At 43.1% G+C, this 24,863-nt stretch overlaps 1 protein-coding gene across 6 annotated transcripts in view; it reads left to right on the top strand.

Annotated features, from left to right (window-relative positions):
* NSD2 (nuclear receptor binding SET domain protein 2) overlaps window positions 1-24,863 on the top strand; it is a 467,195-nt gene that overhangs the window by 355,276 nt on the left and 87,056 nt on the right. For all 6 annotated transcript variants that reach the window (XM_029592506.1, XM_029592533.1, XM_029592496.1 and 3 more), the window contains exon 16: window positions 17,448-17,653. In XM_029592506.1, coding sequence (XP_029448366.1) covers window positions 17,448-17,653 — 206 coding nt within the window. The remainder of the gene's footprint in view (window positions 1-17,447; window positions 17,654-24,863) is intronic.

The following is a 24,863-nucleotide window of genomic DNA, read 5'->3' as shown; positions in this document are numbered from 1 at the left end:
TAAAATAAATAAAAGGCTCAGCTACCTCACCAATCCGTGGTAGTTGAGTCAGCACAGAAAAAAGGTAAAAGGGTGAAAACTCACTCCTCAACACCACCAGGAAAGGATAATAGATTCCTTGATAATTTAGGCCGTAAAGTATTTCAAGGATCTATGTTGGTCTCTCGAATTGCTGCTTACCAGCTCTTCATGAATCAGTACCAACGTAATCTCTGGAAGCAGATCCAAGAGCTTACCCAAACACTCCCTGAACAGTTCCAGGAAACCTTCTTCCAATTAGTGCATAAAGGCCTAGAAGCAGGCAAACATGAAGTTAGGGCGACTTATGACAGTTTTGAAACTGCATCTCGTTTGTCAGCTTTGGGAATTACAGCTCGTCGGTGGGCTTGGCTTAAGGCATCAAACTTAAGACCAGAGGTGTACAGGAGAGGCTGGCCGACCTTCCTTGTCTGGGAGACAACCTGTTTGGAGACAAGGTAAAGGAAGCAGTCGCTATGTTAAAAGAACATACCGAGACTCTCAAGCAGCTCTCCTTAATTCCTCAGGAGTCCCAACCTCCTTCCAGGAGACTTCCCAGACAGGATACAAGGCGTCCATATTACCGCCAACGACGCTACTATCCTCCAACAAGCCGTGCACGACCATCTCGTCTAGCTCAGCGTCCTCAGTCTAGGCAAAGGCCTTCCAGGCCTCAGCCCCCTCCTCAGACCGCATCAACATCAGGGTTTTGAAATATACCCAGAGAGCAGAAGCCCATCCTTCAATCCACTCCCACACCTACCAGTAGGAGGTCTCATAGCCTTTTTTTCATCACAACTGGACCCCTCCATAACTACAGACCAATAGGTACTCTCCGTTGCAGCTCAGGGGTACCAATTGGATTTTATCACTGTACCAAAAGAAACTCCACCAATCTCCTCTTGGTCAGTGAACCACCACTCCAAACTTCTAAAAACAGAATTATCCACCCTTCTGAGAGCCAGGGCCATAGAGCCAGGGCCATAGAACCAGTTCCGGGGCCCCAGCAGGGCAGAGGATTCTACTCCCGCTATTTCCTCATTCCAAAGAAAACAGGAGGCCTACGTCCTATCCTAGACCTCAGAAATCTCAACAAATTTCTCAAAAAAGAAAAATTCAGGATGGTATCATTAGGCACCATGCTACCTCTTCTTCAAAAAGGGGATTGGCTCTGCTCTCTGGATCTTCAAGACGCCTATGCTCACATTCCCTTCTTTCCTCCTCAACGCCAATACTTGCGATTTCTGGTCGAAGGACAACATGTTCAATACCGAGTGCTCCCATTCGGCCTAGCCTCAGCACCTCGAGTATTCACAAAGTGTGTGGCGGTGGCACACCTCCATAAACAGAAGGTGCATGTATTTCCTTATCTAGACGATTGGCTCATCAGGAGTCAGACGAAAGAAGCAGCTCTCAATTCCCTCAAGCTCACAGTCAATTTGCTTCACTCCTTGGGGTTTCTCATCAATTATCAGAAATCCCATTTCACACCATCTCACCTTCTACAATTCATCGGTGCAGATTTAAACACCATCATAGCAAAAGCATTTCTTCCAAGAGACCGTGCCCATACACTCATTCTCCTGGCACACTCTCTCCGAACTCAGTCTCGAGTCACAGCTCATCAGTGCCTCAACCTCCTCGGTCACATGGCCTCCACAGTTCACGTCACTCCCATGGCCAGATTGACCATGCAACTAATGCAATGGACACTCAAAACACAATGGATTCAAGCCATTCAACCACTTCCTCTCACATTCAAATAACTCAGGAACTGTGTTCTTCCCTCCTCTGGTGGACATCAATGAACAATTTGCTCAAAGGTCTACCTTTCCAGCAACCAGTTCCACAAGTAACACTAACTACAGATGCGTCCACTTTAGGTGGGGGAGCGCACATTGGTCATCTGAAGACCCAGGGGACGTGGACAAAAACCGAAGCTTCTTTTCAGATAAACTTCCTAGAGCTTCGAGCTATACGTTATGCGCTACATGCGTTCAAGGACTGCCTTTCACACAAGACTGTTCTGATCCAAACAGACAACACAGTAGCCATGTGGTACATCAACAAGCAAGGGGGAACAGGTTCCTACCTCCTTTGCCAAGAAGCAGCACAGATTTGGGTCTGGGCCCTAGCACATTCAATTCTTCTACGGGCCACTTACCTAGCAGGCATCCACAACATAATAGCCGATCGCCTCAGTCGTCAGTTCCAACCACACGAGTGGTCCTTGGATCCAGCGATAGCAACCAAGATCTTTCAACGTTGGGGTCAACCAACAATAGATCTCTTTGCATCCCATCTGAACTACAAAGTGAACGATTATTGCTCCCTGCTACGACAGGAGAACAACTTGCCAAAGGACACCTTTGCTCGCCATTGGAACTCAGGCCTGCTATACGCATATCCACCGATACCGCTCATAACCAAAACTCTAGTGAAGCTGCAACAGGACAAAGGGACCATGATACTCATAGCCCCATACTGGCCTCGACAAGTATGATTTCCCACACTGCTAGACCTCTGTCAAGAATCCCATTCGCCTGGGAGTAGCTCCCAATCTCATAACTCGGGAACAGGGTCGGTTGTGCCATCCCAACCTCCAATCCTTAGCTCTGACAGCATGGATGTTGAAAGCTTGATTTTACAACCACTCAGCCTTCCAACCACTATATCTCAAGCGCTTATAGTGTCACGTAAACCTTCCACTAGAAAGAATTATTCCTACAAATTGAAAAAATTTACTTTGTGGTGCAGCCAGAAATCTATTGATCCTTTCACTTGCCCCACTACTTCAGTACTAGATTACCAATACCATCTTTCAGACTCTGGTCTTCAGACTTCATCTGTAAGAGTACATTTGAGTGCAATCTCAGCTTACCATAACAAGATGGGAGATGCACCTATCTCTATACAGCCTCTCATCAGTAGATTTATGAAAGGTTTAACTCACCTTAAACCTCCATTTCATCCCCCAAGCATACAATGGGACCTAAACTTAATATTAACCAGGCTCATGCGTTCTCCTTTCGAACCCATAGATACATGTGATCTAAAATTTCTTACATTTATTTATTTTATTTATTTATTTATTTATTTATTTAAGTTTTTTATATACCAACATTCAAGACAAAAGTCCCATCATGCTGGTTCACATGAAACAGGAGTGCAAAATAAACTTAAACTTGAACAATAGTGCGGTAAAGCAGTTACATGTAACAAGGAAAAATAGAACTTGGAGTGAGAAGGAAAAAGGAAAGGAAAACCAGCTAATTACATATAATTACATTGTAAGAGGTAGCTAATAGTGATATTGATGGTGATGTGAAAACTATCTTCCTCATAGGCATTACATCAGCTAGAAGAATAAGTGAACTACAAGCACTTGTCACACATGAACCTTTTACAAAGTTCCTACATGACAGGGTGGTCCTCCGTACTCATCCCAAATTCCTTCCTAAGGTAGTCACGGAATTCCACTTAAACCAATCTATAATTTTACCAATATTCTTTCCAAGGCCTCTCTCTCACCAAGGAGAAAGAGCCTTATATACCTTGGACTGTAAGCATGCACTATCTTTCTACTTAAACCGCACTTCAGTCCAAAGGAAATCAAGTCAACTTTTTGTATCTTATGATCCAAACAAACCAGGTAAGGTAGTGGGTAAACATACTTTGTCAAACTGGCTAGCAAATTGCATACAGTTTTGTTATGAAAAAACAGGCCTTACTCTTCAAGGGCAAGTAAAAGCACATTCAGTCAGAGCAATGTCAACCTCAGTAGCACACCTTCGCTCTGTGCCTATTCTTGACATTTGTAAAGCGGCAACATGGAGTTCTCGTCACACCTTTACAGCTCACTACTGTTTAGACAAAGAAGGAAGACCAGATTCAGCCTATGGACAATTTGTCTTAAAGAACTTGTTTCCAACTTAATCCCAACTCCTTCTACATCCAACCTGCTGTGATCTTCGGCTGATTCATTTCAACAACAATACTTCACTGTTGCCTCAATCCCAAATGACTCAGCCTCTATCTTGCTAATCACCCATATGTGAGGACTAGCATCCTGCTTGTCCTGGAATAAAGCAAAATTGCTTACCTTGTAATAGGTGTTATCCCAGGACAGCAGGATGTAGTCCTCAAGAAACCCACCCGCCACCCCGCAGAGTTGGGTCCGATACGTTTTATTACTTTATTTTTTGGCTAACGCTAATTGCTACAAAACAGACTGAAGGGAGACCCCTGTGGCAGAGATATCATGGCATGCTGGGTATGCTCAGTAGGCACTCTGGGTGCCAGTCAAAAGTTTCATAGAAACTTTGACAGAAGTTTTTCCGTATAGGGCTCCATTACCGATATTACCCATATGTGAGGACTACATCCTGCTGTCCTGGGATAACACCTATTACAAGGTAAGCAATTTTGCTAACTGTGAGTAAGGGACGTCAAAACATCACTGTGGATACCCATCTGGTGTTTCTCTGCCCTGCAGAGAGAGAGGTTAGCTCTCTGTGCCATAGGCTCTTTAACATTTTTATCAGAGTGCAAGAGGTTTTTTGTCCAGTCTAAAGAAACCCTGCCCACCTGAGAGCGCTACTTTTTCTAATCCAAAAAAAGAATGGATGTTTCCTTGTCCCTGATACGTGAGTCCTGTGCAGACAGAGGGAAGCGATTGTAAACAAATCAAGAGAATTGTGGTGCTGCAGTTTGTTGTTGTGCCGTTCATCATCAGTGTTTACACAGTAAAGACTTCAATTTTGAACTAAATCAGTGCCTTCAGTGTATTTCTTTTGCACTTGCTGCACCTACCTTAAGGACAAGTATCCTTCTCAAGGGAATACAAAGAACCAAAAGGAATGTGCAGAAAGGACACTCCTATCACACTGAGTGCTGGAAGAATATTAACCCCCCTCCCACACACACACACCTATAAAGGATCAGGCCCTGGGAGTAAGAGGGAATGTGAAAGAGCTAGCCAGTGACATGTTCCAGCCCCAAAGAAAAACAAATTATTTTATGTCCCCACCAATCAGGATAGGCACACCATGGTAGGGTTACATTATCATGACTTAATGACTGTAGCATCACAGGAACAGTTTATGCTTTGTTCCAATCATCTCTCTCTGAGCATGTCCAACAAGTGTTTTATAATAGGGCATCATCCCAATCGTTTCCATCATCAGTTAGGATCCTGCAAGGGTCTGCCTTATTGGCTATACTTTTTAACATCTATATTAGTCCGATTTGCCAGCTGTTATCCGGTTTGGGTATATATTAACGAATATGTGCACATGATATCCATTTTTGTATCCTAATTACTTCAAATATTAAGACTACACTGGGATTTTGACTATTTGCAAATGACAAGCTGGCTTTTTGCAAATTAACATACCTGAGAGAGACTGAAATTATAAGAATTGGCAGATCTGTGGCATCAGTTTCTAGCTAGTTTTCATTTTGAAGGTTGAAACATTGAAATTTCAACAGAGATGAGTAATCTGTGGATAACATTTGATTCCCATCATTCATTTTGCACGCATGTTCAAGTAAGTAGTTTATTTTTCAAACTGTAGATACTTTGAAAAGTCAAACAATTTTTGATAAATGAGAATTTTCAGACAATGCTACAAGCTCTCATTGTAACAAGCCTTGATTATTGTAATATCGTCTCTTGGATTGCCTACTTTGACCTTAAGGGCACTACGAGTTATTCAAAACTCTGCTGCCTGATCCTTACAGGGACTGGCTGTTTCAACCATATTACCCCTATTTACATACCATTCAAAAGGCAACCAATGTAATGTGTGTAAAAGTACAATGAGTTGGTATTGGTGCATAAAGCCCTGAATTGTGAATTACCTCAGTTTATTAGATCTATTTTGAAAATGTATAGGCCAGTGAAAAATTTAAGATTGTCAGGAGAGTGCTTACTTGATGTCCTCTCAGCTCATATTAAGTTAGCAGAGTCGAGAGAGAGTGTTTGCAGTTATGGGATCAGTATTGTGGAATTAGCTGCTTGAAACACTGAGGGAAGAGCAGGGCTGGCATGTCCCATCAGGTGAACTAGGCAGTCACCTAGAGGGGATTGTGTGTACAAGAGAGCAATGGCATTGGCGGGTGCATGTGTGAATGAGACAAGGAACCTAAGCATGTGTAAGAGAGAGGGGCCTGTCTGGGAGAATGAGGTCGGGCTGGAGCCGGGACATGGATTTGGGGGGGGGGGGGGGCACAAGACAAAAGATTTGCCTAGGGCACCTAATATCCTTGCACTGGCCCTGGGAAGACTTGTTTAAAATCATTCAAGAAGGCTTTGAAACATATCTGTTTGCTCTAGCTTTTAGGACGACAATGTTGTTGAATATCAGAAACTGAGGGTAACCGGGTACTAGATTATGAATTTTTGAATATACAGTGGGATGTTATGTACGTTTTTGTCCTTAGTGTTTTATTTTTGTGTGTGTTGTATTAGAACTGCATAGAATGCAAGACAATGAAGTATATCAATTTTTTAAATAAAATCTTATGGCAACTCACAAAAATGACAAAGTTTATAGCTTCTTCAGTTGATGCAAAGAATGCAGAAGTAAAGGGATAAATGCACTAGTTCAGTCTTGGCCAGGAGAAGTATGTTTCCACCATGGCTGTTGATAGGTCAAACTTTAAGAAAAACAGATGGAAAAAGCTTGAGTAAAAGATTGGCGAAAAAGATTGGCTAAAAAGATTTTGGTATTCAGATCTAATAAAATTATGAATAAATCAACCACTACAGTTCTCTAAAAATTAAGGTTTACTAGTTCAGGGGCCTATTATAGAGGATTTTTCTCTGTTCTATCTTATAACTTGGCTCTTAAAAGATCAAGATTGAGCAGGAAAGTTTACCCTTCCTCTGTAATTTCCACTATTAAAGTCTGAAAAAATTCTGCTTCCCTAGCTTATGTTCATGTATGGCATTCATTTGAAGCCCATTGCAAGGAATGGTTAGTATCTCCTTGAAATAACTGCTCACCAAACATTTTAACCTTCCTTCAGCAAGGCTTGGATAAATGTTTATCCCTAAATTATCTAAAGGGTCAGGTAGCTGCAATTTCATGTAACAATGGTAGAGTCCAGAAGTTCTCAGTTGCAGCTCACATGGATGTTGCTAGATTCCTTTGTGGAATAAAGAGACTACATCCTAAGAACATAAGAACAAAACCAATCAGTGGAGTTGCCCGGGTTTCCGGATTGGGCTCGGGATCCCTCGATGGGATGAGAGCTTCACTTTTTGGATGGGAGATGGTTGGTATTACGTTACTTGAAAGTAACACTAACGCTTTTCGTCATTCTGATCATTTGTTCGTCCTGTTCGGGGGAGCAAAAACGGGTGAAAAGGCGTCTAAGGCTTCTTTGTCTCGGTTGAAAGAGACTATTTCTGCAGCTTATGTATCAAAAGGAAGAGTGGTTCTAGTGGGTCTTAGAGCACATTCGACTCGAGCTCAGGCGACATTCTGGGCTGAGTGTTAGCTGGTGTCTCCCCAAGAGATCTGTAGAGCTGCGGTGTGGACTTCATTGCACACTTTTTTACCAAGCATTACCGTTTGGATGTGTGGACCCCGGAGGCAGCCCCTTTTGGAGACAGTGTTCTTCGAGCGGGTCTTTCAGGTTCCCACCCAGTGTAAGAGGGCTTTGGTACATCCCGCTTGTCTGGACTGATCTGGGTATGTTCAGGAAAGGAAAATTGGTTCTTACCTGCTAATTTTCGTTCCTGTAATACTACAGATCAGTCCAGAGGCCCGCCCTGAGGATCTCTGCCGAAAGACTGCTTGGTCTACTGCTGTATTTATTTATGTATTTATTTATTTATTTTTAACTTTTATATACGACATTCCTGTATAAAATACGAATCACACCGGTTTACAATAAAACATAACTTCGCCTGTGAGCATTACATAGAACAATCAACAAATTATACTAAAAAGCATACATTACCTTTATCAGAAATGTAAAACAATTATAAAGAAGAAATTGTTAACAAGGGATAAAAGATAAGGGGAATATTTAAAACTAGGGGGTGCACAAAGGGGAATGCCCCTTTGTCGCACCCCCTTCGGCGCGTGGCGCCTGCTGGCTTGGTGCTTTAAACAGATTAGTTCCATGAGCGATGACGTCGGGGGAGGGGCGGGTCCCTCAGACCTTTTATTCTTCTCAAATTCATCATCTCTTCCCAGTTTCAGCGCTGCTTTTTTTCTTTTTTCAATTTTTTTTGTCTTTTTTACCTCAGATGTAATCAGGTGTTTTCCAGATAGTGGCCAGCTCTCCCCCTCAGCGGCGCCTGCTGGCTTGGCGCTTTTATTTGCAAAGCAGATTTGCTGTTTTCTGGCTTCAATTTCTAGGTTTAGCGTTTCTGCATGGTTATCTAGTTGGTCAGGGGTATCCATGTTGGGAGCCTTGTTCGCTCTTTATTTTTTCTTATCTTGGCTTGGGTATCGATTAATACTGAGGGACTGCAGGTAGCACTCTTGTATATGTGGCAGTGCCCAAAGTTTTGTTCTCCAGCTCCATCTGCTGGTAGGGATGAATAAAACCCGCTTGTCTGGACTAATCTGTGGTATTACAGAACCGAAAATTAGCAGGTAAGAACCAATTTTCCTTTAATATCCTTTGAAGATACCTCCTTCCGAACCATGTGCTGCTGAGCGACTGTCTGCTTTCCCCTTTGTTCTAGTTTAAAAGCTGCTTTATCTCTTTTTTAAAAGGTTAGAGCCTCACCTCCAATTAAACTAGTGGCTTCTCAATGGAATCTTAATTTGGCACTGAAAACTGTAATAGAATCTCTATTTGAACATATAAAATATGCTTTTCTAAAGAACCTTTCTTTTAAAAGTTGTTTTTCTAGGCGTAGTTTGTTCAGCAAGACACATTTCTGTGCTTCAGAACTGTCTCCTGTAGAGATCCTTTTCTGAATTTTACCTCTGATTCAGTAACTATTCATACAATACCAATATTCTTTCTGCAGGTGTTTTCTAGTTTTCACTTAAATCAGACTATTTCTCTTCCTGCCTTTCCAAGGGAAGTGTGTTAGGGCAACAATAGGTCTTTGAAGTTATTGGATGTTCGTCTAATTATTCTTAGCTACCTAGAAGTTACTAATTCTTTTCATAAATCAAACAGGTTATTTTATGTGGAGGTCCGCACAAAGGTGAGGCAGCCCCAGCAGCTACTAGAGTAAGATAGATTAAATAAATGATCATTTCAGCATATATGCTTAAGAATCGCCAAGCACCAGAGATTCTTGGTGCACATTCTACACAAACACAATCTTGGGCAGAAGCCCTGCTTATGCCCAGAACAGTAATCTAGAGGTTTCTGGGCTAGAGGAGGAGATAGACCAATTTGATGCTATCGGATGTTGTCTCCCCATCTTGTTTGACTGTATGTTATGCTGTACATGGGGGTATCCGAATATAGAGAAGGAGCAATACTGCACTCCACAATTCATAAACACCGCCGCTCAGCTGACTTTAAGCTTTTGTTAAAATTACAGACTGTCCCTCCCGACGCAGCCTTTGGGCGAAACACGGGGTCCGTGTATACAACTTTGCTTTCACTTTTTGTTTGAGGATTTTTTCCATCTTATTGTGGGCTAAAGATGAGGGAGGGTTTTTAATGTTTTGTTTCTGTGCTTTTCTCATGTTTCTGAATGCAGAGTTATTGTGCTTTGTATATTGTTTAAAGTTAATAAAATATAAAAAAAAAAAAAAAAAAATTAGGAAAGATAAATCTCCTGCCCTTCATCTACCATCATCATTGGCATTTGTTTTTGTGTGACAGAGGGTTTTCTAACCACTGCAAGGTTCGAATAGTGTGTTTTTCAGGAGTTGATTAAAAAAAAAAGAGAGAGGATTCACAGTTAGTGTGCATTCTCCCAGGACAAGCAGCATGGTAGTCCTCACATATGGGTGACATTATCAGGTGGAGCCCTGTCACAGAATACTTTTGTCAAAGTTTCTAGAACTTTGACTGGCACACTGAGCATGCCCAGCATGCCACTAACCCTGTGACCACCAGGGGTCCCCATTCAGCCTCTTTTTTTTTTTTTTTTTTTTCCGCACAGCAGTTGCTTCTTGGTTTAGGAGCTCTGAGAAATTTCTCACAACTTTCCTCACGGAAATATTTGAAGTTTAACTTCTTAAAAAATCCCTCAACTGGGTCCCCCATCGCGCTCCGTTTCCTCCAATGCTCGGTAAGTGTTTTCTGGTACTGTTTTCTCGGTTCCCGGTGGCTTACCAACTCCGTGCCCGACGGTCACCGACCATGTGCCCGCCATTTTTCGGCATGGTGACCAGGTTTTGGAAATGCCCCGAGTGTCCGAGTACCATGTCCATAGCTGACCCACATAATGTTTGCGTTTTGTGCTTAGGCCCCTCGCACGACGTCAGTCGATGCCCCAGTTGCGCACAAATGACCCCCAAAGGCCAGCGCGCTCGACTGGACAAGATGGAGCATTTGTTTGCGTCGAAACGCTCTGCTCCATCGACCTCCAGCTCAAGTGGCTCCGACCAGAGAGGGTCCATTGACCTAGGAGACGCCTCGCCAGGAACAACATCGTGGAATGGGTGACCATCTGTCACAGACACCCTCAAAGATTGGCATCATTGTCCTCTGTGCCGGTGAAGGACCAGACCGAGCACCAAGGGAAACATAGTCATCGGCACAGATGTGTGCGTCCCCACCCGGTGCCGGCACCAATACCACAGCAGTATCGATTCCCACCAAGCCACCTGCGAAGAGGGCCCAGGGAGAGGAGCCCCCATACTCCTCTGGACCTGGGACTCCGAGACGTTCCCCACCGATATTTGTGCCGGGTACTGAGCCTCCACAGATCGCTGTGGAGCGTCCAGTAACACCTAGCCTGCCTCCTACTCGAGACGCAGTGCTATCAATGCCAGCCTTCAGGGAGGAATTGGACAAACTGGTCCAAGAGGCAGTGCTCAATGCTCTTTGGGGCATTAAGTCACCATCTGTGCCGGCGCCCTCGATGTTCGCACCACTCCTCGAGCGCCTGGATGCCCTCATCGGTGCCCTGCCGACTCAACCCGTACCATCAGACACGCTGGCACAGAGTCGACCATCAATGCTACTGTTTTACCGGTTCCTCGGAGGAAGAAGGGACTTTCCGGCCCGATCCCGGCATGGGATCCACCGATGCCGGAGCCCATTCCAGGGCCATCGGTGCCTAAGCGTACCTCATCCTCTTCGGTGCTCTCGAGGCCGGCAACAACACCTTTGATGCCGGTGCCGCATCCATCGATGCCTTCTCGCCTTTTGGCCCTGGTATCCTTTCTCCCTCAGAATTACTAGCAGGTGAGGAAGAAACTTCCTATGATCCGTGGGAGGATGCATCCTTGGACCATTCCTCATCCGAGGAATTGCTCTCAGAGCCTTCACCCCCGGAAGAAAGGTGTCTATCTCCTCCTGAAGACCTCTCCTTTGCCAGCTTTGTCAGAGATGTCTGAAACTATCCCATTTCCATTGGTGATGGAGGAAGACGCTTGCCACAAGATGCTGGAGATCTTACATTTTGTAGATGCTCCAAAACAGGTAATGGCGATACCAGTACATGAAGTACTGCTTAACCTCTTGCACCGCTTGTGGGACCATCCAGGTACTGTACCTCCAGTCAACAGAAAGACAGATGCAACGTACCTGGTTCAACAAGCCCCCAGGCTTTCAAAAGAGCCAGCTGCCCCACCATTCTGTAGTGGTGGAATCAGCCCAAAAGAAGGCTAAAAGATCCCGTCCACACTCCTCTGCTCCTCCTGGTAAGAAACAGAAGGCATTAGATGCATTAGGTCGTAGAGTCTTTCAAGGGTCCATTTAATAGTGCGAATAGCAGCATATCAGTTATACATGACCCAATATAATAAAAATCTCTGGAAACAAGTCCAGGAGTTTGCAGAGACCTTACCACAACAACAGCAAGAGACCTTGACATCCATCCTGCAAAAAGGATTGGAAGCAGGTAAACACGAGGTCAGAGATGCTTACGACTCTTTTGAGACGGCATCCAGAGACTCAGCAGCAGGCATTGGTGCTAGGCTTTGGGCCTGGCTCAAGGTCTCAGACTTATGCCCGGAGGTGCAGGACAAACTTGCAGATCTCCCCTGTACAGGAGAAAACCTATTTGGGGATAAGATCCAAGATGCAGTGGCCCAGTTAAAAGACCATCATGAGACCCTGCATCAACTATCACCTCAGAGGCACCCTCCATAGCCCACAGGGCTCTGCGCAGGGACACCAGGAAACAATTTTATAGACTGCGTAGGTATTATCCTCCCGTGTCCCGTGCTCGACCAGCTCAAGCCCCTCAAAGAGGACATGCACGCCAAGCGAGGACACCTAGGCCACAGCCAGCTCCACAAGCTGGTCCTGCGACTGGATTTTGACTCCTTTCCAGAGAGCAGCAGCCATCAAACCTTGATCCCAGTGGGAAGGGCGCCTTTGCCACTTTGCAACCAATTGGCACCCAGTTACCACGGACCAGTGGGTACTGTCCATCATAACCCACGGCTACCATCTAAATGTTTCAACTATACCCCCGGACTCCCCACCCAGTCTACCGTGGAGCCGGGACGATCACACAACACTTCTCGAGTCAGAACTCTCAACCCTTCTGTATGCCAGGGCCATACAACTGGTTCCCTTGACCCAACAGGGGAAAGGATTCTACTCCAGGATTACTCCAGGTCCTAATTCCAAAAAAGACCAGCAGCCTCCAGCCTATTCTAGACCTCCGTGCCTTAAACACGTTTCTTTACAAGGAACGGTTCAGGATGGTGTCCCTGGGCACCATGCTACCTCTGCTATATCAAAAGGATTTGCTCTGCTCTCTGGACCTTCAGGACGCATATACCTATATTGCAATCTTCTCTCCTCATCGCAAGTACCTTTGATTCGTGGTGGGTCACAGGCATTATCAATACAGAGTACTGCCATTCGGCCTTGCCTCGGTGCCCCGAGTGTTCACGAAGTGCCTGTCGGAAGTGCCTGCACATTTACACCGCAAGGGCATACACATCTTTCCATATCTGGATGACTGGCTCAAAAAAATCCAGTCCAGACAAGGGGCCCTCGACTCCCTCCATCTAACTATATGGCTCCTGCACTCATTGGGATTTCTGATCAACTACCCGAAATCCCACTTGACACCATCTCACCATCTCTCCTTTATAGGAGCAGACCTAGACATCACAGTAGCCAATGGTTTCTTACCCGACAACCGTGCAACCACGCTGTCCAGCCTCGCCAGCCAGCTGTATCCGCTCTCGAAAAATAGCCTCAGCTCGCCAACTTCTCAAGTTGCTTGGCCTCATGGCATCAACAGTCCGTCACCCCAATGGCATGCTTAGCCGTGAGACTGACACAATGGACTTTAAAGTCTCAGTGGCATCATGCCACTCAGCTGCTTTCGTCCCTTGTCCACATAACCAGTCAACTTCGTTTGTCTCTTACTTGGTAGACGCCAAGGCCAACTTACAAACAGGTCTACCCTTCTAGCAACCAGCTCCTCAAGTGACCTTAACCACAGACACCTCCAACCTAGGTTGGGGAGCCCATGTCGAAGGCCTCCAAACCCAAGGGACTTGGACAAAAACCGAAGCGATTTGTCAGATCAACTTCCTGGAGCTTCGAGCAATGCGGTATGCCCTTTATGCATTCAGGGACTGCCTAACCAACAAGATTGTCTGTTTGAATCAAGACTATCAAGTAGCAATGTGGTACCTGAACAAACAGGGGGCACGGGATCTTATCTGCTCTGCCAAGAGACTGTGCAGATTTGGGCCTGGGCCCTGTCACACTCAATACAACTGCGAGCCACTTATCTTGCAGGCACACAGAATGCAGGAGCAGACTGCCTCGGCCAAAGTTTCCATCCCTACAAGTGGTCTCTGGATCCCTCTGTTGTGAGCAGAATCTTCCACCGATGGGGTCAACCGACCATCAACATCTTTGCGTCCGAACAGAACCGCAAAGTGGAACGCTACTGCTCCCTACACAGGGACCGAAGAGCACCAACCATGGGTACTTTCCAGGTTCTTATGGCCTGGATTGGCCACTGTTGGAAACAGGATGCTGGGCTTGATGGACCCTTGGTCTGACCCAGTATGGCATTTTCTTATGTTCTTATGTTCTTATGCCTTCGCCTGCCCTTGGAACACAGGCCTGCTGTATGCGTACCCTCCGTGAAGCTGCAACAGGACCGAGGCTTAATGATACTCATAGCCCCATATTGGCCACGCCAGTCTAGTTTCCCATACTTCTCAACCTCTCTGTCCATGCTGGGCATGCTCAGTGTGCCAGTCAAAGTTCTAGAAACTTTGACAAAAGTATTCCATGACAGGGCTCCATCTGATGTCACCCGTATGTGAGGACTAACATCCTGCTGTCCTGGGAGACCACCTGTTACAGGTAAGCAACTCTGCTTTACCTGCAGACAGTAGAGTTGTTGCACTGAAATTCATGGAGAGAATTAAGAATATAAGAATTGCCATGCCTGTCAGACCAAGGTCATCGAGCCCAACATCCTGTCTCCGACAATGGCCAGTCCAGTTTGCAAGTACCTTGCAGGCCCCATAAAGTAGGCCTAATTCCTGTTATTCCCGGAGGTAGCAATAGCTTTCTTTAGTCTACCTGGCTAATATTGTGTTGTGGATGTTTCTGCCAGCAACTTATCCATACCTCTTTTTTTTAAACCCTGCTATTCTAATTACCTTGATCACATGTCTGGCAACAGATTCCATAGCTTCATAGTGTGCTGAGTGAAAAAGTACTTTCTATGATCTGTTTTGAATCTGCTGGTTATTAGTTGTGGAGAGGAGTAGCTGCCTAGTGGTCCCAGCAGCAGGCTGGGAAGCCAGGATTCAAATTCCACTGACGCTTCTTGTGATCTTGGACAAGTCACTTCACCCTCCATTGCCTCAGATACAAACAGATTGCGAGCCCTCTGGGGAAAGAGAAATACATTACCTGAATGTAATTCACTTTGAAGTGACTAGAAAAGCGAAATAGAAACCAGTTTCATGGAGTGAATGGGTCGGTTCTACCCACGTGTGATTTTTAAACTTCTATCATGTCCCCTGTCAGCCATCTCTTTTCCAAGCTGAAGAAATCGTAGCCTGCATAGCCTCTTATTGGAGAGATGTTCCATTCGTTTTCATTAGTCATACTCTGTACCTTTTCTAGTTCCGTTATGTCTGTCTTTAGATGGACTGACCAGAACCAATATATTTTCTGTTTTATTATCCATTCCTTTTTTGATAATTTATAACATTGTTTGCTTTGTTGCCTGCTCTGTGCACGGAGCCGAAGATTTCAATGTATTGTCCACAAGGACTCCCAATACAGAACCCAGCATCATATACCTGTAGTTGGTATTATTTTTCCCTATGTGCATCACTTTGCACTTTTCTACAGTAAATTTCATCTGCCATTCATTTGCCCAGTCTCCTAGTCTCACACGGTCCTTCTGGAGTTCTTCACAATATGCTACTGTTTTAACAAATATGAATAATTTTCTGTGATCTGCCTTTCTTCCAATTAGGTAGGGGAATCCTTCCCAAAGGACACCAAAGAGTATGGCAAGTTAGTAAAAGATCCAGTGTTTTTCACTGTACTGGCAAAATCTCTGCAAGTAAAGTGAACGAACGAGCCACATTGGTAGCAAGCTGAATGTTCAGGCTACACTCTTGCCCCTTCCTTCTCTCTCCCCTCCATTCCTTTTGTTTATACTCCCATCCAGCTTGTTAGAAAGAGGAAGGTGGCATTGCAGTGCCTCAGGCCACAGTGTCCTTTGTTCTCTGACCTGTTCTATTTTGTATCTTGGGACACACTGTATCGCTGCACAGTTTAAAATGTGACAATCCAGGCTCAGCAGCAGAGGAGGCTGAAGCCCAAAGTGCTGTGCTGCCACTGCCATTGTTCTCCTAACAAGCTGGGAAAAGCATGGGGTGGAGAGGAGGGAGAGATGATAGGACCGCTTCTGCCACTGCTGACCCTCTGGACCCTTTTCTCAACACCAGGCTCTGATGTGCTACCTTAGTGGAAGATTTGCACCAGGAACAGAGGCAGGAGGCTGGATAAAGGGGCTCAGCAAGTTGTATGTTTGGCACTCCTCTAATGTGGTAGTCTTTTAGGTCTAATACCTGCATATTAATCCTTTTCTGTACTTTAAAAAATTGTTCTATAAGAGCCACACAGAGGTCCTTGTTGAGCTACATGTAGCTTTAAGGCACAGATTGAGTCACTGCTGTTCCCTTTTTGATCAGTTGCATTAGAAACTGACTGTGTAATGTTGTAGCTGAGCAGAAAATCCAGGGTCACTGAGCAATAACTAGAAAAATGGAGCTGAGTATCGTAGACAAATAATGCAGTACAATGTGCTCATCTTTACAAAATAACGTTAAACATTGTTGAGGTATTTTAAGCAAGGACTTTGCTATCTGCACTGTCTTTGAATATAGACCTAATAGTATATATGTGTGTGTTTATATGTATATATCTGTATATGTATGTATATATGTATGTGTTTGTATTTTTTTTCAGTGCTGTAAAACAGCTCCTTAATACTCTTGTGATTGTGCATTTAACTTTGAACATGTGCCTTTCATCATATTCCAGGCTATACATATACAAAAAATGAAACTGCATTTTGTTTTACTTTAATGACATACAGGCCGATTCAATAAACTCCGCTCTCCCGATGCGCACCCAGGCACCTCTCCTGGGCGCGCAATTCTTTATTTAAATTAGGGCCCGCGCTAATAAGTGAGTGCTAGGGACACTAGCGCGTCCCTAGCACCTCCTTATTAGCGGAAGCGGCGGCTGTCAATGGGTCTAACAACTGATGCTTAATTTTACCAGCGTCGGTTGTCGAACCTGCTGACAGCCATGGGTTTGGAAAAACAGACACAGGAAAAATTGAGCGACCGTTTTCGAACCCGCGGGCCAGCGGACAGTGTTGGGTTTTTTTGTTTTTTATTTTTTGGGACCTCCGACTTGGCCGCACATTTTACTTTCAGTATCCCGCGGTTATAACTAATAGGCTCATCAAAATGCATTTATTAGTTTCGGGAGGGGGGGGTGTTTGGCTGTGTGTTTTCCACGCGCTATTACCCCTTACAGTATAAGGGGTAATAATAGCGCGGTCAGACAGGGCTAAGTGTTTGGTTCGGCTGAGCACACCATTCTGTATCGGCCTGTGATTGGAAGTACAGTATTATTTTTACAGTTTGATTAAAATCTATTTGAGTGTGTTATTTGAAGGTGTTTTCAGGATCATTGTTTAGCAATTTGGAGTTGTCTTGAACTTTATGCAAGGATCTGTCAAGTATTTAGTGTGAATGTGACTAATCTGTAAAATTAATTTTATTTTGTTTTTTATATAATAGATGGTGGCCTGCTGAAGTCTGTCACCCAAAGAATGTACCACCAAATATACAAAAAATGAAACATGCGATTGGAGAATTTCCTGTATTCTTTTTTGGCTCCAAGGACTATTACTGGACTCACCAAGCTCGTGTCTTTCCTTATATGGAGGGTGACCAAGGAAGCAAATATCAGGGAATCAAAGGCATTGTGAAAGTCTTTAAAAATGGTATAGAAATTTCAAAATATTTTTGATTTATTTTTAGTGGACAGGATAAGACTCAAATCTATCAATTTCATCTAGAGCAGTACACTAAAATCAGCCAACATACTAGAATGAGGTTTAAATTAACTTAAAGTATTACCTCAAGAAAAGTATGCAGGGAATGCCCAGAAGAGGTCACACAGGATCCTGCAAAGAAGTGAGGAGAAAGCCATAGATTAGCCAGGATCTATGGCAATGCACATGGAATGATATTGAGCAGACATTAGAGAGGCTTTATGGTTCTTAACTGCTGTCATATTGTATGTTTCTGTCTTAGAGAGCTATCATAACTTTTATAAATTGAGAATGAGAAATGTCAGGTTATACTGTTCTAAAGATTTAACTTCCAGGTTTCTTCACTACCTGAGAAATGGATAAATTAATTGTAAGGGTTTTGGTGTATTTATATGTTTATATTTTATTAAACTTGTTTTCTTAGACTATGTAGAGCATTAAAACTGTCATAGAATTTAGTGAGAATGTTGCCACATGTGCTTTCAAAAAAATGACATGTACTATGTTAATTTTATTCTACAACCAAAAGAGGATTAGAGCTCATATAAGCCAGAATACGGAAATAAACTACCAAATGGCAGATGAAGTTTAATGTGGACAAGTGAAGGTGATGCGTATAGGGAAAAATAACCCTTGCTATAGTTACATGATGTTAGGTGCCGTATTAGGATTTACCACCCAGGAAAGAAATCTAAGCATCATAGTGGATAATACATTGAAATCATCTCCTCAGTGTGTTGAGGCAGTCAAAAGAGCAAATAATGCTAGGGATTTTTAGGACGAGAATGGCGCATAAAATGGTGGATGTCATAATGCCTCTGTATTATTCCATGGTGAGACTAGACCTTGAATACTGTGTGCTGTTCTGGTCGCCACATCTCAAAAAAGATATAATTGCACTGGAGAAAGTATAGAGAAGGGCGAACAAAATAAAGGGCATGAACGGCTCCCCTATGAGGAAAGACTAAAGAGGTTAGGATTATTCAGCTTGGAGAAGAGATGGCTGAAGGGGGATATGAGAGAGGTCTACAAAATCATGAAAGACTTGAACATGTAAATGTAAATCGGTTATTTACTGTCTGACAATAAAAGGACTAGGGGGCACTCCATGAAGTTAGCAAGTAGCTCATTTAAAACAAATCGGAGAAAATTCTTTCACTCAGTGCATTAGTTAGTGAGCTCTGGAATTCATTGCCAGAGGATATGGTTACGGCAGTTAGTGTAACTGGGTTTAAAAAAAAGGTTTGGATAAGTTCCTAGAGGAGAAATCCATAAACTTTTATTAATCAATAAGAAATAATCGCTTGGGATCTTTTTAATATTTGGGGACTTGCCAGGTACTTGTGTCTTGGATTGGCCACTGTTAGAAACAGAATGCTGGGCTTGATGGACCTTTGGTCTGACCCAGTATGGCATGTTATTTTCTTATGTAAATCTTTTGATTATGGTCATAAACCTTGTCTCAGAATAAAGAAACTTATGAACTATCACCATTATTTTAAATTGAGCCCTCACCTGTAATGGGAGTCATTGTAAACCTTAAAATATTAGTGAGACATGCTAGTCATATTTGGTAACAGTAAGCAACCTTGCAGCAGTATTCTGTACTAGCTGGAGAATCCAGGCCTGATCATTTGGCAGCCCTAAACATAAATCATTGTGTCCAAAAACTAGTGACTCATCGTTGTCCTAAAATGTTCAGCCAGGAGTAAAAATGTTAATGGTCTAAGTATTTTTTAATTTAAAAAAATACTACGTTAGCAACCTATTTAACATGTACCAAGAAGAGTTCAATATAGCACCTAAATTCCTATCCTCAAAAAAGAGGCACAGTGACACCTTCATAAACTAGATTAACCATATCATTGTTCAGTGCCTTCCAACCTATAAGAGTTTTATGTAAATTTGTTGCTAGCCTGATTTTACTCAACCGTTAATTGCTTGAAGACAAATTTGCAATAGAGACACTGAGAAATTGCTGTCAGAGCTACAGGAATAAAAAACTGAATATTAGCCAATCAAATGTCACTCATAACAATGCCAGTAGATTCCCAAGTGGCTGAAAATAGATATTAAACAAGACAGAGGACATATCAAACCTTGTGGAACTCATGAATCCAGTCCCTTCTATGCTGAACTATCAACCCACTGTAGTTGCTGCCTCCTGTCTTGCAAAAATGACTCAGTCCATGAAGGAGCATTTCCCCCTAAACGAAGATAGCAAAGACACTCAATAAGTCATGGCTGACCATATTGACGACCACAGAGATATATTGTTATACAAAACCACCAGCATCCCGACAGTCAAGCATCCAATATGTGTGCAGTAATAACATTAGTTTTGTGCCATTGGTCTTTCTAAAGTTATATTGCTGATCATCCAAACAATTATCTTCCAAATACTCCTCAAGCTGTATAAGTACACACTTTATCTTTTACAAAGAAGGAAGGTTAGATACTGGATGATGATTGGACATCAAGTCCATTGGAGTGCTAAATTCTTCTGCACAGGCCTAACCATGGTCATTTTAATAGTGCAGGTTTATGCCTGTTCTTTAGCGACTGAATTATTAACTTTTATCCACTCATAAGTATTTTTTAAACATCTAATTATATCAAACTGGCATGGATTTAGCTCTGAGTAAGTCTATTTGATTTTAGGAATTCCTGAGTGTACTTCTCTCTGTGAAAACAGGATGTTGGGCTTGATGGACCCTTGGTTTGACCCAGTATGGCATTTCTTATGTTCTTATGTGTCACTAGTCTAAATTCAGTCCAAGTGGCCGAATTGATTTGAAAAAGCTCATCAAAAGTATCAGTCCCTCTGGGAAATTAAGAAGATCTTAGAAACCTTCTCCTCAAAATAGCAATAGCATCACAGTTCATAGGGAGATGACGCTGAGCCTCAGATTTTGATAAGTTATTTTTTCCATATAAAATAACTCACATAGATAATTCATAGTTTACTCAATCTTGCTTGTTATGTAACATTGTGCATTCTGACAACTAACTTTATATGCTTTCAGCATCTCTAGATATGCGTTTATTCTTCTTGTCATGATTCTTATACCAGCCTCTTTCCACATGTCTAAGCAATTGCATTTGTTTTACTAAATCCTGAGTGAACCATGGTGATAATTTACAATCACATCTGGACTGTATAACCTTCAGTGGCATGATTTTATTGTAAATCTATTGACCATTTCGTCAACATTTGTGTTTTCTGGGGAATCAAGCCTCAAATCCCAGTGTTGGCTAAGATCATCCAAATTAACTTTTGATCTACTTACTTTTTGAAATCTAGGACAATAATCTTCCTACAATAGCGAACAAGACATATTAAAGAGAATTAATAAATGATCAGTCCAAGAAAGCTTCAAAACACGAAGCTGATGAGTTTCCCTTACCCAGTTTTCATGATAAGATAGTAGATTCAAGATATATCCTGCCTCATGAGTAGGAGGCTGAATTAATTTTCTAAGATCTACAGCAACTGTATTAAACGGCAGTTCTCTTGCTGGACTATAACAGCCCCAGGCAGACATTACAATAAATATACTGTAGATCCTAAAATCTTCATTCACCAATGCTTCAGTGCGGGGTAGCAAAGCATAATAAATTTCTTGAATTTGAAAAGTATCTCTATAGGCAATTAAAATCCCCCTATATCCTCCCCCATTGCTCAGCGGTCTCAGGTCTAGAAGATATAGGATCTCTAGAGAACATTTAAGGGTAACACAGCACAAGTATGAACATTAGAGCCATTCTTTGTCCTGGAATTGGATGTCCTTGGGCTCTCAATGCGCTGAATCATGTTGGGGTCCCCCTCATCCCTGCTTTATGATTTAAGATCTTCCTCCCCCCCCCCCCCCCCCCCCCATGGCTAGTTCTCAGATCTGACTCAGTCCTGGTGTCAAGGATGCTACAGAAGTGTTTGGTGGTAGAGTCAAGAGCCTAAGCGGGGCTGGTTTCTGGGACAAAACCAATTTGGAGCCAAAGAAATGAAGCCATGGCTCTGTGACTGCAGGGTCATGGTTGGTGTCTAGGAAAGTCACATCATTCAAGGTGCCAATCAATCCATTCTACCAAGACCACCAGCCAAGTCAAACCTCTCTTCTGTCCAGAGAAGTCAGGGGCATAGATAGATTTGGTAAGGGGACAAGAATTCCTCCTGGATAAAAGGGTCACGATGCTAAGGACCTAATGATAACCCTCTTGCATCAGGATCAGACTCTTTAAGATCAATCTTGGTGGTCCTTAGTCATAAGGCAGGTGCAGTGCATATCATCCCCATACACAGTTGAACATGAAAGGTCTACAGTGGGACTTTGTGTCAATAGGACCAACTACAAAAACCATTATCTCATCGTATCTCTGTGACAACTGGAATAAAAATGGCTCTATAGTGGAGATTGAAACTGTCAATCCTGGATGTCTGCTTTTCTATGCAGGCTCTATTCAATCAAGTAACACTTTCCACCAGCGCCTCCACTAGAGGATGGGGAGCTCATACAGGTATGGCTCGAACTCAAGGGATATGGTCCTTGGCAGATAGTCATCATCAGGTTGACTTCCTAGAGTTGCATTCTGTTTGCTTACTACTGCATGAGTAGTCCATGGATCAGTGAGTGGTAGACAGTCAGTTTGATCTCTGGTGTCCAACTGACAATTGACTTGTTTGCTTCAAAACGCAACAGGAAAGTCAAATGATTTTGCTCCATACATTCAAGCAGACTCAGTTCGGCTCCAGATGCTTTTCTACTACACTGCGGTGTCTGTCTTTTTTTTTGTATATCCACCAATCCCATTAATTGCAAGGACAATCCAGAAGATGCTTTGAGATTGTGCAAAAATGGCCCTCATTGTGGCATGGCTAGGGCAGGTGTGACTCCCCTCTCTCATCTGCCTGTCCAAACAGTCTCTGATCCCATTAGGGACAACTCCCTCCCTCATCATGCAGGAGAGAGGCAAACTTTGCCATCTGAACCTGTCTTTTCTGGCCCTCACAGCATGGATGTTGAAGGCATAATAGCTTCCTCCCTGCTCTTTCCAAGAAAGACATCTTGATCTCTGCCTGGAAGTATTCAGCTATAGCTTCAAATGGGAAAGGTTTTCATCCTGGTACAGGCTGGCCCCATTGACTTGTAGTCCAAAAGACTTCAGTACTTCTTTTCCCTTAGTACATCATTGGTGAAAGTGCACCTCCATGCCATTGTAGCATACCATCAATAAGTAGAAGGAGCACCAATCTCCATTCATCCTTGGTATCCAAATGTATGAAGGGATTGTTATATTCTAAACCTCTTGTCACTAAACCTCCATTGCCTTGGGATCTTAATGTAGTTTTAGCTCAACTTATGAAGCCTCTATTTGACCCTCTGCAGTAAACTACTTTGAAGTTCCTCATATGGAATGTGTTTTTAATGGTCATTATCTCTGCTCAGTGGGGTCAGTGAATTACAAGCAGTCATATTTTATTTACCATACTTCCAGTTCTTCAACAATAGGGTGGTCCTATGTACTCCTACTAAGTTTCTTCCAAAAATGGTGGTAGCTATTCATATTAATCGTCATTGATCTTCCTACCTTTTTTCCAAGGCCTCATGCGCATGAAAATGAGAAGGCTCTTCACTCTTTGAATTGTAAGAGAAGTCCTAGTGTACTCTTTGAGGACTGTCTCATTGTCAGGCTTATCAACTGTCTTTCTTTTGATCCCAACAGACTGGAGTAGCAGTTGCCAACAGAACTGACAAATTGGACAGAGGACTGTATTGCCCACTGTTGTGCACTGATTGTCATGCAATTCTCGAACACCAAGCTTATCAAGTGACAGCCATGGTGACTTTAGTGGTTCACTTCAGGAGCACTTCCATTGAAGACATTTACAAAGCTGCAATCTGGTCACATCTTCATATCCCACTATTGTCTGAACAACATGTCAAGATATGACACTAGTTTTGGATACACAGTTTTGAGCAACCTGTTTACCCAGTAGCTCACTCTCCACTGCTAGGGTCAGGTTTCTTATGCAGTAATTTCTTCATTTTCAGCCTCAGTTTGCAACTCCCCTATATGTCATGGCTAATTCAGCCCTGCTTGTCGACAAAGAAACACGTTTGCTTGCCTATAAGCAGGGTTCTCCAGAGACGACTGGATAAATTAGCTATATTTGTTACCTGCCTCCTGGAGTGTCTATTATCTCACTAAAGCTTAAGATGTGAAATAGAATAGGGGCTCATGAGGCAACATATACACAAGAAACGCCATACATGTTCAGTAAAATGTTTACAAAACTGAGAGATGGGTCCATTCAGTGCAATCGGATGATGGCACCCATGTGTCATGGTTAATTCATCCTACTGCATATGGAAAAGCTGTTTAAATGTAAGCAAACTTGCTTGGCCTACTCTTTCCACAGCACAGATAGTTGTACAGCAAAGCCCATTATAATAAGGACATAAGAAATTGCCATGCTGGGTCAGACCAAGGGTCCATCAAGCCCAGCATCCTGTTTCCAACAGAGGCCAAACCAGGCCACAAGAACCTGGCAATTACCCAAACATTAAGAAAATCCCATGATACTAATGCAATTAATAGCAGTGGCTATTCCCTAAATAAACTTGATTTAATAGCTGTTAATGGACTTCACCTCCAAGAACTTATCCAAACCTTTTTTTGAACCTAGCTACACTAGCTACACTAACTGCACTAACCACATCCTCTGGCAACAAATTCCAGAGCTTTATTGTGCGTTGAGTGAAAAAGAATTTTCTCCGATTAGTCTTAAATGTGCTACTTGCTAACTTCATGGAATGCCCCCTAGTCCTTCTATTATTCGAAAGTGTAAATAACAGAGTCACATCTACTCGTTCAAGACCTCTCATGATCTTAAAGACCTCTATCATATCACTGTCCTGATATGCATAAGAACATGCTATACTGGGTTAGACCAAGGGTCCATCAAGCCCAGCATCCTGTTTCCAACAGTGGCCAATGCAGGCCATAAGAACCTGGCAAGTACCCAAAAACTAAGTCTAATAGCAGTGGCTATTTTCTAAGACAACAATTAATAGCAGGTAATGGACTTCACCTCCAAGAACTTATCCAATCCTTTTTAAACACAGCTATACTAACTGCACTAACCACATCCTCTGGCAAC

The sequence above is a fragment of the Rhinatrema bivittatum genome, chromosome 1, assembly GCF_901001135.1.
Source record: "Rhinatrema bivittatum chromosome 1, aRhiBiv1.1, whole genome shotgun sequence".
Classification (NCBI taxonomy): domain Eukaryota; kingdom Metazoa; phylum Chordata; class Amphibia; order Gymnophiona; family Rhinatrematidae; genus Rhinatrema; species Rhinatrema bivittatum.
This window is presented reverse-complemented; position numbering and strand designations above follow the sequence as displayed.